At 39.2% G+C, this 14,593-nt stretch overlaps 1 protein-coding gene across 2 annotated transcripts in view; it reads left to right on the forward strand.

The window, feature by feature from the left end:
• Positions 1 to 14,593, forward strand: part of AGPAT5 (1-acylglycerol-3-phosphate O-acyltransferase 5) — a 115,905-nt gene that overhangs the window by 26,228 nt on the left and 75,084 nt on the right. For both annotated transcript variants that reach the window (XM_073336236.1, XM_073336235.1), the window contains exons 2-3: positions 5,355 to 5,424; positions 8,901 to 9,016. In XM_073336236.1, the coding sequence (XP_073192337.1) occupies positions 5,355 to 5,424; positions 8,901 to 9,016 (186 nt within the window). The remainder of the gene's footprint in view (positions 1 to 5,354; positions 5,425 to 8,900; positions 9,017 to 14,593) is intronic.

Here is a 14,593-nt window from a genome sequence, read left to right on the forward strand (position 1 = left end):
GTTACCACACCCTTTCAGGATATGACACTACTGGAAGGTTGGCTGGAAAGACCAAATTATCTTTTTCTGGAAAGCATTTGATTAGCCTCCGAAGACTTTTCTTGCTGTGAAGATGCTCGGAATAGCTGAGACAATCACTGATATGCTATGTGGGTGAGAATCCGTGTGACAACGTGTCGAGCAGTGGTGCCCTAGACTAAGACAACACTGATGATGACTTTGATTTGAATAAGTATTTTCAGTCCAACATGTCAAGGCTAACTTCCCTAGAATTATCAAAGATCAATGCCTGTTTTATGTAAGCAAACCATCCCTATGTTAAAGTATAGTTTTAAAAAGTTGATTTAAAAAAAAATCTTCTCAAATATATAGCTCCATAATTATTCTAGGCTTGTCGCATTTGGTACCATTGCATTCATGGGAGAAAGGACTTTTGAGTAATACCCAGCTTGATCCATTTCCAACTACCAGAGGATCTGGATCTGGGCCTCAGGGGGACAGCAAGTCCCCCCCAACACTCTGCAGAGGGTGACGCCGTTGAAATTATGATTCTGTGGATTTTTACAAATCAAATGATACCTCCCTTGCCTTTCTATCACTAAATTGCCCATGAAATAAGATTTTACTACATTATGCTCCCACACTAACAAGACAAAGCTTTGTTTCGCAAACTAGATGATTTATAATTTCAGTGGAATTCCTGTAAATGACTTGTAGGAACAGGCCCCTAAACTGTTGCTTTGTTCCTGAACAATGCGTAATATCTACAGTTGGCATTAAAATTTAAAATGCCCAGTGTAATGCAGTGGCCAAACGGGTTTATGTGATCCTGGAATGGTATAAACAGGAGAATAGCAAATAAGAGTGAGGAGATTACACCTTCTTTGTATTTACACTGGTGTGACTGCTGCTGGAATACTGTCCAGTTCTGGTGTCTACAGTTCAAGAATAATGTTGATAAATTGGAGAAGGTTCAAAGAGCCACAAGAATGATTAAAGAATTGAAAAACCTACCATATTGAGATAGACTGTTTAGTTTAACAAGAGAAGATTAAGTGGTGACTTGATCACAATTCATGGGGAACAAAAATTTCATAATGGACTTTTCTGTGTAGCTGACAAAGGTATAATGGGATCTAGTGGCTGGAAGTTGATGCTAGACACATTCGGACTAGAAATTAGGTGCAGATTTTTATCAGTTAAGGTAATTAACCATTGGAACAGTTTACCAAGATTTGTAGTGAATTTTCCATCAACTTTTAAAATCAAGATGGGATGTTTTTCTAAATGATGTTCTCTAGATAAAACCTTAATTCAGGGAAGTCTTATCATTTGTGGTTGTGCAGGAGATCAGACTAGACTAGCACAGTGATCTTTTGTGGCGTCAGCATCTATGAAATCTTTACATAAGAAAATGTTCAGACAAATTCCATGAAGGTTTTGGAGGGCTTTCATTCTGGATATTTTCCTTGAATTGTTGACTGTCCTACCATTCAAATTACAAAGACCGTTTTAAATTGGAGTACTGACTCTTGGGCTAATTTCAACTCAGTGGGAGTTACACCCATTTATGCCAGGCCTGAATTTGACGTGTCTCTTTGCCATATACTGATGTAATTCTCTGCAGACATTGTAATCAAGTAATTTGTGTCTGTGTGTATAAATCCACTAAAGCAGTAGTCCCAGTATTTTCTATGTTTTCTCTGTCTTTAGTAGTAGAGGAGCTTAACGTGTATGTAACATAGTTTAAAAAATAATGGTTACAGGGATTATGAATAAGAAAGTTTAAAATAAGTGTGGCAAACTTCCCTGGGCCTGAACAGAGACGTCTGTTCATAAGAGCCAAGAACTAAAGCTAATCCACAGAAAAATGCTTTGAGACAGTTTTATTATGGAAGTTGGTGGTTTCTCATGACCTGATTACATTCAATATGGGCAGAGGACAGTCCGAACCAGTACTATATATTGAGTGTTTCAAAGGGCCTATTTTCCCAAAACTGAGGGAAATTATCAATACAATTGTTTGGGGGGGAAAAATTGAGACCAAAAACGTGAATCAAAATTGGCAGTTTCTTTTAAATGTTTATCAAATGGCCAAAAAAGCACAATGCCACAATTAATAAGAGGACTGTGCCGCACTCTATATGATTTTATAAAAATATGCTAATGAGTGTGAATATAATGTAGCTGGAATATGCTTCATGCAAAAGGTCTCTTGTAAGGTATCATTACAAAGCTTATAATCTACTGAGTGTGGTCATCCTATTTGTATAAATGTATCACTCTTGTATCTGAAACTAGAAATATAAAATGTAACTCTGAGGGCCTATTGTAATTATGCAAAGTATGGGCTATTAATGGTGGTTTGGAATCTTGATGGCTCCCATTAACCAGGACAATCTAGATGGCTCTGTTTCACTTGTAAGCCTTCCTGTATACGGGTGTGCTGGCAAGTGGGTAATGAAGTCTTACAGTGACATGTGATCATGTCACCTGAACTGGAATCCATCTTTAACCTGGTGGTTTCCATTGAGAAGGAGGGGGTAGGAACCCAGAGAGGGACAAAGGATTCCCGCCTTATGCAAAAGATATATAAGTGGGTGGAACAGAACAAAGTGAGGCAGCCATCATGAGAAATCCCCTAGTTACCACCTGAGCTGGAACAAGGGCTGTACCAGGGGAAAGGATTGTGCCCAGACTAGAAAGGTGTCCAGTCTGTAAAAGAAACTTATTGAAACATCTCTGAGGGTGAGCTTTTATCTGTATTCAGTTTTACCCTGTATAAGCTTCACACAGGGTAAAATGGATTTATTTAGGGTTTGGACGCCATTGGGAGTTGGGCATCTGAGTGTTAAAGGCAGCACCACTTCTTAAGTTGCTTTCAATCAAGTCTGCAGCTTTGGGGCACATGGATCAGACCCTGGGTCTGTGTTGGAGCAGACTGGCGTGTCTGGCTCAGCAAGACAGGGTGCTGGAGTCCCAAGCTGCCAGGAAAAGCGGGGCAGAAGTAGTCTTGGCATATCAGGTGGCAGTCCCAGGGGGGCTATTTTCCCAAAACTGAGGAAAATTATCAATAGAATTGTTTGGGGGGAAAAAATTGAGACCAAAAAATGTGAATCAAAATTGGCAGTTTCTTTTAAGTTTATCAAATGGCCAAAAAGCACGATGCCACAATTAATAAAAGAGGACATCTTTGGCTAAAAGCTCATCCTGTTTCAGTGCTACAGTAAAGGCAGCAATTAGCTATGAAAAAACAATATATAACAAATGGAAAAAAGGGGAAAGATGTAACAGTCAGTGTAAAGTAGAAGTCATGAAGTGCAGAAAATGTGTAAGGAAAGCTAAAGATAACAGGGAAAAATCCCTGGCTGGCAGGGGTAACAACAATAAGAAGAGATGGTTGCGTGTGTTTTATAAAGTTTGTTGTTAACAAAAGAGATCCTAGCAATGGAAGAGTTCCATCACTAGACGGAGATGGTAAAGTTGTTAGTCATGATGCAGAAAAGGCAGAAATATTCAATAAATATTTCTGTTCTGTATTTGGAAAGAAGTGGGATGATGTACTCCTATCATATAAGTATTAAGTACTTTCCAGTCAATTAGTAACTAAGGTGTCTGTTAGACAACATCTACTAGGAATAAACATTTTTAAATCAACAGGCCCAGATAACTTGCAGTCAAGAGTCGTAAAAGAGCTATATGAGGAGATCTCTGGCCCACTGATAATTTTTAATAAATCTTGGGGTACCGGGCAAATACGAGGGAGTGGAAGAGTGCAAATGTTGTGCCAATGTACAAGAAGTGCTGGGTTGACCCAGATAAATGTACGCCAGTGGTTAGCTTGACATTATTCTGAGGCAAAATAATGGAAAAGTTGATACAGGAGCCTGCATTCAATTTAATTGATAGAGAATTGGAGGATAGGAATATAATTGTCAGTGGACATGGATTTATGGAAAATAGTCTTGTCAAACCTTATTTTATTCTTTGTTGAGATTGGTTGATAAAGGGAACTGCTTAAATGTAATATACTTAGACTTTTATTAGCTATTTCATTTAGTATCAAACAACATTCTGATTAAAAAATTAGCACTGTACAAGATCATTAAATGGATTAAAATCTAGCTAACTGACAGATCTCAAAAAGCTGTCATTCGGGAATCATGATTTAATGGGGTTGTCTCTAATGGGGCTCCGTAGCAATTAGTCCCAGGCCTAATGCTATTCAACATTTTCATCAATGATCTGGAAGCATAAAATCAGAGTTGATAGCAGATGATGCAAAGATTGGTGGAGTGGTACCATAATGATGACAGGGCATTTATACAGAGCAATCTGGATCACTTGGTAAGCTGGGCCCATTCAAACAAAATGTCTTAATACAGCCAAATGCAAAGTTATCCATCTAGGATGAAAAGTAGGCCATGCCTACAGATTGAAGGATTGTATCTTGGATAGCAATGGGTCTGAAAAAGATCTGCATGTCCCAGTGGACAAACAAATCAACATGAGCTCCCCATGTAATGTTGTGGGAGAAAGGGCTACATGTGATTGGGCCCAGTTTTGGTGTCCACGTTTTAAAAAAAATATTGAAAAATTAGAGAAAGTGCAGAAAAGAACCACAAAAGTGATTTGAGGGCTGGAGAAAATGCCGTACAGCGAGAGCTTAAAGATCTAAATCTGTTTCGCTTATCAAAAAGATGAAGAGGTGATTTGATTGCATAAATACCTTCACAGGGAGAAAATACCAGGTACTAACATACTCTTTAGTCTAGCAGAAAAAGGCATAACAAGAACTAGTGGCTGGAAGCAGAAACCAGACAAATTCAAATTGGAAGTTAAGCACACATTTTTAACATTGGGACGCACTACCAAGGGAAATGGTGGATTCTCCATCTCTTGATGTCTACAAGTCAAGACTGGATGCTTTTCTGGACGATATGCATTAGTCAAGCACAGGTTATTGGGCTCAGTGTAGGGGTAGTTGGGTGAAATTGTGTGTCCTGTGTAATCCAGGAAGTCAGACTAGGTGATATAATGGTCCTTTTTTTGCCTGAAATGCTATGAATTTATGAATCGCATGGGCATAAGGATCTGCCTTCCTGGATCCAGTGGCAGGATTGAGACTCAAATAAGGAAATATCTTTCTTACTTCAGAAGCGGCTTATAGACATTACTCACCATTTGGAACTAGAGTATACACATAATGGGTCCTGATAAGATCTCATTAGAGGTTATTTTAGTTAATGGTGGTAACTGGCTGAGAAGTTCTGTTGCTTATTGTTCATTAAGTCTCTTTATTAATTGAAGTAATGAATGTAAATAATGAAGTAATGTTTTATTTCTTTTTTTAGATTATAATCTATGGGGATTTGCCAAAAAATAAAGAAAATGTAGTATATTTATCAAATCATCAGTGTACAGGTTTGTATCTCATTTGTTTGCACTTTTTTTTTTTAACTGAAAGATAGAAAAACAGAATTTTAAAGCTGTTGGTCATGCCATTCCTCTGAATAATCTTAAAGTATAGATAGTAAATATGTTTTAGCTAAATCTCGGTAGTATTTATGTAATCTGTATTTTTTAAAAACAACCTTAGCAACAAAGTAGGAGATTTTTTTTTAACAGAAAGTTATAAACTGACCTTGAAAATGTGTATTATAGCCACTTATTTCTTAAATTAGTTTCTTAAAAGGAGGGTGTCACAGATTGTTAACTCAGATTATTAGCTAATGTGAGTCCAGACAAATATAATCTCCACATCAGAACCTGTGCTTTAAATTTCTGTTGGTGTTTCTGGACCTGAACCTGCAAAGTGTCTTTGCATATGATCCTATTCAGCACTGCTTTCAGCTAATGAGAGGCACTTGGCACCTTGCAAGGCTCAGCCCTATCTGAATTACCACAAAATGTAAGTCATAACATTTAAACTCTAAAAACCAATATGCACCGTAAACGGATGGGATGAGGAGGCAGCTAAATTCAGCAAGAAAAACTCCTGAAATGATTTCCTCTCTCAAGCACCTTTCAGGATCAGGTCCTGAGTACCTTAACTTCCATTGACTTCAGTGAAGGCACTCAGCACCTTAGAGGAGTAAGCCTTTTAGTCCAATCTGTATGCATTATAAGGTAACATGGTTCAGCTCTGCTCATCCAAGTTTCCTTATGTCTGGATTTCTCTACAGGGAAGACAGATACCACTTGTAACTCAAGGATAAAGGTTCAGTTACCTCCCTGCTAAACATTTGATTGAGTCTGTGCACCTCCTCAAACAAAGGTTGAGTGAGAAATCCCACTGAAAACTACAGCTAAGAATTGGTACCTACAAACTTACTTGATTTATGGTCCATTTGTTTTAGCTTTCCTCAGAGGATTTAGGTGTACAGTTGGCTGATATGTGGGGGTGTTGGTATTTGATTTATGTGATGCTGCTCGGTACAGGGGTGAACTGACAATATTGCATTTTGTTTTTGTAACTTTAAAGGATTGGCTGGGTGCTCAGACCTTCTGTATGAGAGCTTTTTATTTATTCTAAATTGAATGAAATGTATTCATGAAGCTGTCTACAGCATGGTGTCTGGGCAATGATCAACAGTAATGATTCTGTACCTAACTTGTTGATCATTGTCAACTCTGGAAGAGTCTCACCCATCATTTAAATTATATAGCACCCCTTAAATGCCCCCATTAGGCAAAAGCCCAGGAGAAAACAGTCTTGCACTGTGCTCTGAAGATCAATGGAATCTGGCTTTGGCAACCTAGGGAGAGCAGCAAGTTCCAGAGCTAAAGGCCCTCCACTGGAGTGATGCCACTGTATTTCTTTTGATTGATTTGACAAAGTCTGTTCTTGCTTTAGATAAGTGTTTTGCGCTATTGATCATTGGTCTTTGCAGCTGATCTAAAAAGCAGCAATGAAGGACTCCAAAGGAGAAATCCATGGTGTCCTCAGAGGTAGGGGTCATAAAGAAGAAAAAATTAAATGGCAAGGAAGTGAGGGAATCTCTCAAGCTTGAGTAGGGACATACAAAGTAGGGGACCTTCCAGGCTTGGAGGAGAGGAAAATATGTTTTTCATACATGGTAGAGAAAACTAGTAACCTAAAACAAAATTTCCTGATAAATTCAGTGCACCTGATGGCTCTTTGTACGAGCAAATTGCAGAGGTACATGCCTAAATGCCACAAATTGGACTTTCAGTTTATCAATGAAACCGGAAAACAGGCAAGGCCCCTTTAAAATATATTGACTGTAATGTTTAACATATTAAAATAAGATGATTGTTATCCGATGTCTGCTTTCCATACTGTGGGACATGTAAGAAGTTGCCAGTATGGAAATGGATTCTGATGCAAGGTTTTTCAGAAAGATGTAATTTGTGTATGCACATGGCCATACACACAAAATGAGTGTCATGTAAGGTTATTGCAAGCAACATGCCTAATGCAACTCTTCAACAACAAAGAAACAAAAAGTTAAGTAACAGTACGTACTGTCTGTTCTTCCACCCAGAAAGATACACCTCACCACTAGCTCAATCGCTGTGTACCACAGATAATGTATCTCAACCTTAACTCTGCCCCATTAGGAATGCCCCTCTTTCAGTGACCACTTTCTGAAATCTCCACTACAGTTATCTTCATAAAGACCAGATACCGCCCACTGTGTTATTTCTACACAGTTTTGGGAATCCACGTGAACTCAAACTTTATAGAATTTAAGTCAATGTGGCTACTTGCATGCATAAAGTTATGCTTGTGCAAGATCAGCCCCTTAATCTTTGCAGGTAATTGATGACAAAATTTCAAGTGTCACCAAGTTTTTGGATCTGGAACTAAATTTTTTTTTCTTGTTAAAGATGTAGTGAAGTGCTGTCCATGCATGGGAAATGACTGCCTGGGAAGGAGTACTGCAGAAAAGAATCTGGGGGTTATAGTGGATCACAGACTAAATAGGAGTCTACACTGTAATACTGTTGTTTAAAAATAAATAAATAAACATTCTGGGATGTATTAGCAGAAGCATTGTAAGCAGGACACAAGAAGTAATTCTTTCACTCTATTGAGCACTAATAAGGCCTCAACTGGAGTACTGTGTCCAGTTGTAGACACCACACTTCAGGAAAGATAACGGACAAATTGGAGAAAGTCCAGAGAAGAGCAACAAAAAAGATTGAAGGTCTAGAAAACATGACCTATGAGGAAAGATTGCTTCTCCAGATTAAACCCCATTTTTTTCAAAGACTGTGGCGGAGGGACATGATAACAATGTTCAGGTACATAAAAGATTGTAAAGAGCAGGGTGATAAATTGTTCTCTTTATCCACTGAGGATAGGACGAAAAGTAATGGGCTTAAATTCCAGCAAGGGAGATTTAGGTTAGATATTAGGAAAAAATTACTTGGGGTTGTGGAATCTTTGTCATTGGAGATTTTTAAGAACAGGTTAGACAGACATCTGTCAGAGACGGTCTAGACAAAACTTAGTCCTGCCTCACTGTATGGGAAGGACTAGATGATTTATCAAGGTTCTTTCCAGTCCTACATTTCTATGATTCTGTAAAACTAAAAAACAAACAAAACCCCAACACCCATCTCTTGGAATGAAATATTTAAAGTTATGAATGAACAGGAGTAATTAATGTGTCGGGAAAAGTTGACAAGGAAGTAACAAATAGACATGATTCTGGGAAGATTTCTTCGTATTGCCATTGAAAAATATCAGTTATCTTGAGTGTTTACTACATGCTTTTTTCCTCTCATAAGATTTCTGTTATGAACATCAGAAGCATAATTACTGTTTCAGAAGCACTTTACTACTATCCTATGTACAAAATGTTTTTTGTTTCCTCAGGGATATTTGAGGCCTAGTTTGACTAAAGAGTTCTGGATTTTTGTCTTTGCAGTTGACTGGATTGTTGCAGACATGTTGGCAATCAGACAGAATGCTCTGGGACATGTCCGATACGTTTTGAAAGATGGGTTAAAATGGCTTCCCTTGTATGGGTGGTATTTTTCTCAGGTAACTCCCGTTTGTTTGTTTGTTTGTTTGTTTGTTTGTTTGTTTGTTCCTACTGTTTGCACAGGTAGCGTAAAATTTATTATCTTCTTTACTGTGTATTTCTAATACTACTTGTCCAAAAGCAGTAGCAATGAGTCAAAATTTTCTTGGTGTGCCTTTATTTTAAGAAGAAAATTACTTGGTCTCATTCAGAAGTGTGTACATTTGAACATTTATCTAACATTGATGTAAAAAACAGCTGTTTATCAGAGGATCGATTCAGCTTTTTTAACTAATATTTCTAATTAACAAAATACTGTGTTTTAGAGTAATATCAAAATTAAAATCATGGGGCAAAATTTAGAGGTGGTGTCTAACTTGGGGTCCTTTACACTTGTTCTCTTTTTCAGATATTTACATATGTGTGCTTGTCAATGTGTAAGAGCCTGATTCTCCTTTCATACTTCTGTAAATTGGGGGTAATTTCATTGGAGACAATGGAGTAATACTGATGTAAAACCAGTAAGAGAGGAGAACTGGGAGAATATTCTCTCAATCATTTTGTCAAGGGAGGTTGATGTTTGCCTTCATGCTATTGCCACTACAGAATGGTCAGGGTCACCTTAACCTGCAGGTGTCATGAGAGCTGCACAGATCTCATTACACCAATAACGGACTAGTGGTTCTGCACAAGTGTCTAGGCCAACCTCTCCCGCATGACAGCATGGCTCCTTTAGTATAGTAGAACCTCAGAGTTACAAACACCTTGGGAACAGAGGTTGTTTGTAACTTTGAAATGTGCATAACTCTGAACAAAACGTTACATTTGTTCTTTTAAAAGTTTACAACTGAATATTGACTCAATACAGCATTGAACTTTACTATGCAGAAGAAAAATGCTGCTTTTAACCATCTTAATTTAAATGAAGCAAGCACACAAACAGTTACCTTATCTTGTCATATCTTTTTTTAAACATTCCCTTTATTTTTTTTTAGTAGTTTATGTTTAACACAATACTGCACTGTATTTGCTCTTTTTGGTCTCTGCTGCTGCCTGACTGCGTACTTCCAGTTTCAAATGAGGCATGTGGTTCACTGATTATTTCATAACTCTGGTCATAACTGAGGTTGAACTGTAACTACTGCCAGTGGCTGGCATCTCCATAGCTTGGGACTAGTAGTTGTAGAGATGGTTTACTCAAAATCAGTGCTGCTTGGAGCAAGCATCAATTCTCAAACACCCTGTGGGTATGGATGGGAGCATGCCACAGAAGGTATCTGCTTCCTTGCTCCACTCAACTCAATACGCACAGAGCCCAAACCCTGTGGTGCTCCAGTGAAGGGGCTTCTGTTGGGTCCTGAGAACAGGGGAGAATGTGCTGTGGAGACAGTGACCCTTCCTTCTGTGTTCCCTCCCCTACCCACTTAAGCCCCCAAACCAAAGTGACAGTTTCTGATGCTCTTTTATTTCTCCTCTGCCTTGCAGAGTGCAAGGAGAGACTATGATTTGTGGAAAGAGCACTATTGTTTCCCTTGCATATAGTCACTATGTCTCTGGTGGTCTAATTCTGCTTTTATTATAATGCTAACAATTCAGGTTCTCTATTGCATCCACTGTCACTAGGTATCCAAAGTTATTTTTGTTATTTCCAAAATCTTGCAATGGCTCGCTGGAATATTCTGTGTTCAACTTCCTGACTACTATACTGACTGTTAATAGACTGTTCCTCTGGAAATTAGTGTAAATGTAGGCTACACTTTTATACAGAACATAGTTATTAATTAAACCAGTGTAGTTTTGTGTGCCCCACAATATTTTTCACACAATTAAAGACATTAAACAGAGATGGATATATTACTAATCCAGGGACACAAATGGAAGACTGTTTACAGACACTAGTGTTGGGTGTGTATTAAAGAAAATGTGTTTAAATGACTGAAAAGGGATACACCAGGACTGTAGTGCAAGCTATTAGGTATTTTTATTGTCTTTATCACACCAAACACTGCAAAAACATAAAACACTTCCTCCTCTTCCTGTTGATGCTCTGTCAGTGATGTCACTCACACTCCACTAAAACTTTCCAGTGATATGTACTTACGGAATACTCATGGAATTTATATTCCCTACCTCAGGTAAACATCCTGTTTGGAATATACACATATTTTGGCTACTCAGTTGTGCAGAATTCAGGCGCTAAGGAAACATATTTGTAAACATAGTTCATTGTTGAGCTAGAAACATGTTTTAAAGTACAGAGGGAAAAATTGAAAATATAGACACTGTGCTTATGGACCTCCAGAAATCTGTTTTTGAGACATACACATATATTTTGATATTATTCAAAAGCAAATACAGTAGAAATTCAATATAAATTAGGAAACTGGATCTATCGATGACTGCATAGCTAACAAATTCCTTTTTTTAAATATGTATTTCTAATGGTAACAAACAAAGAAGCGCCTTACATTCATCTGCTATGGCACAGGATTGTTCTGTTAGCTAAAAATATAAAATCTGTGTATCTAAAGTTGTCCTTAGTGTTTTTGTGTGGGTCTGCAGAACAGTTTCTGCCCAGTCCTTCTCCACTAAAATGCAACCATGCTGGATAAAAAGTCAGCAGAGAATTTTGGGAAAAATTTAGCAAAAAATATTATATACTCTTTTTTCTATGCTTCCTTCTAGTCCCCTACTAGCCATCACTGCTTGTCTGGGTAAGTAGCCATGCCTCAACTGGCTATCAGCCTGTAGTGGTTTTTTGATTCCCTTCTGAGGTGGAGTGACAGAACAAGTAATGCGGAGTTAATGCTCCATTGAATTTATGCTCGCTTTTTATGCTTTTTTTTGGAGAGCAACATGCTAAGTGTGGCTCTTACTCTTCAAACAGAATATCACTTCTAATACTATGTGGGCTTCTGCAACCCACAAAGCTCATTTGGGCAAGTCCATCCTCAGTTTAGCCAGTGTCTAAAAAGATGGACAAATTATATGAATATTTACCGAAAGAGGATTTTTCAGACTCTTTGGTAGTAGAAGCTGCTGTTCAGAGACCTAAGGGTGGATTAGTACACTCTATTTCCTCAGATAAAAATAGAAAGAAAATGAATTTATTGGGAAGAAAAGTCTTCTCATCTTCCACATTAAGTTAAATTCCATGAATTACCAAGCCACAGTGCACTAACAATGCCATCTTCGGAAGAAAATGTCAGTGTTTATTGACTTGCTCCTGAATGAACAGAGAAAACATGCTATCATAACAGAAGGTCTCTGAGTAGCATGACATGCCTTGATAGCATCTATTGACTTCAGATGCAGCAACTAGAGCTGTAGCTACTACGATTTCTATCAGAAGGTCTGCTTGGCTTAAATTTTTGGGACTGCCTCTATAGAGCTAAGGTGGAGGATCTTCCTTTTAAAGGAGGAGGACCATTGGGAACCAGCACTGATGAGTTTCTGTAAAAGATGGAAAATAGATATACTGCCAGTTAGTTGGGCATCTGGAAAAGGCCACAAGTACTAGGTTTTAAATACCAAAGACAACACTACCCTTGATTGTCTTCTTACCTTACGCAAAGGAGACAGTAAAATCACCAGCAACAGCCTCTTTGGCAGTTTTCTAAACCAAAAAAAAAGAGCTTCAAACTGAGATCAAGGGGCAACCAGGCATCTTGAGTAGCTATGTTATTGGGCAGTATGTCAACTTTGTGATCTAAGACCCAAGAGCTCTGATCCAGTCTTAATCCAGGTTCACGCCCCTCCATTTGAGGACTGGCTATATAATTTTTTTGCACTGTTGGACTTTTATAACCATGGATAAGGCTACGATTTTTTTATGGAGCTCACAGAAGTCACAGAATCCATGACTTCCAGCGACCTCCGTGAATTCAGCCAGGAGCTGCAGGGTCCCCCATAGCTCCCGGCCCCCATGGGAGGCAGGAGCTCCTGGCCACTGCAGGGGGACCACGCCATAAATTCAACCAGAGCTGGGAGCAGGCCTCTGCAGCTGCCCAGCCTCTATAGGCAGTGTGCCGATCCCACAGCTGAGCTCCCCATTTTGTCATAGATATTCTTAGAAAAAGTCAAAAGGTCAAAGGCTTCCATGATTTTTTCTTTAATGCCTGTGACCTGCCCCTGACTTTTACTAAAAATAGCCATGACAAAAACTTAGCCTTACCTATGGACAAGTGTATTTTAGAGATTGTCTGTAGAAGATATTCAATACAATTTAAAAAAAAAAAAATCCATCCTTCCAATCATACTCTCATAGAATCATAGAATATCAGGGTTGGAAGGACCTCAGGAGGTCATCTAGTCCAACCCCCTGCTCAAAGCAGGACCAATCCCCAATTAAATCATCCCATCCAGGGCTTTGTCAAGCCTGACCTTAAAAACTTCTAAGGAAGGAGATTCTACCACCTCCCTAGGTAACGCATTCCAGTGTTTCACCACCCTCGTAGTGAAAAAGTTTTTCCTAATATCCAACCTAAACCTCCCCCACTGCAACTTGAGACCATTACTCCTTGTCCTGTCCTCTTCTACCACTGAGAATAGTCTAGAACCATCCTCTCTGGAACCACCTCTCAGGTAGTTGAAAGCAGCTATCAAATCCCCCCTCATTCTTCTCTTCTGCAGACTAAACAATTCCAGTTCCCTCAGCTTCTCCTCATAAGTCATGTGTTCCAGACCCCTAATCATTTTTGTTGCCCTTTGCTGGACTCTCTCCAATTTATCCACATCCTTCTTGTAGTGTGGGGCCCAAAACTGCACACAGTACTCAGATGAGGCCTCACCAATGTCGAATAGAGGGGAACGATCACGTCCCTCGATCTGCTCGCTATGCCCCTACTTATACATCCCAAAATGCCATTGGCCTTCTTGGCAACAAGGGCACACTGCTGACTCATATCCAGCTTCTCGTCCATTGTCACCCCTAGGTCCTTTTCCGCAGAACTGCTGCCTAGCCATTCGGTCCCTAGTCTGTAGCGGTGCATTGGGTTCTTCTGTCCTAAGTGCAGGACCCTGCACTTATCCTTATTGAACCTCATCAGATTTCTTTTGGCCCAATCCTCCAATTTGTCTAGGTCCCTCTGTATCCTATCCCTGCCCTCCAGCGTATCTACCACTCCTCCCAGTTTAGTATCATCTGCAAATTTGCTGAGAGTGCAATCCACACCATCCTCCAGATCATTTATGAAGATACTGAACAAAACCGGCCCCAGGACCAACCCCTGGGGCACTCCACTTGACACCAGCTGCCGACTAGACATGGAGCCATTGATCACTACCCGTTGAGCCCGATAATCTAGCCAACTTTCTACCTACCTTATAGTGCATTCATCCAGCCCATACTTCTTTAACTTGCTGACAAGATTACTGTGGGAGACCGTGTCAAAAGCTTTGCTAAAGTCAAGAAACAGTACATCCACTGCTTTCCATTCATCCACAGAACCAGTAATCTCATCATAGAAGGCGATTAGATTAGTCAGGCATGACCTTCCCTTGGTGAATCCATGCTGACTGTTGCTGATCACTTTCCTCTCATGTAAGTGCTTCAGGATTGATTCCTTGAGGACCTGCTCCATTATTTTTCCGGGGAC

The sequence above is a fragment of the Lepidochelys kempii genome, chromosome 3 (genome assembly GCF_965140265.1).
Source record: "Lepidochelys kempii isolate rLepKem1 chromosome 3, rLepKem1.hap2, whole genome shotgun sequence".
In the NCBI taxonomy this organism is placed as follows: domain Eukaryota; kingdom Metazoa; phylum Chordata; order Testudines; family Cheloniidae; genus Lepidochelys; species Lepidochelys kempii.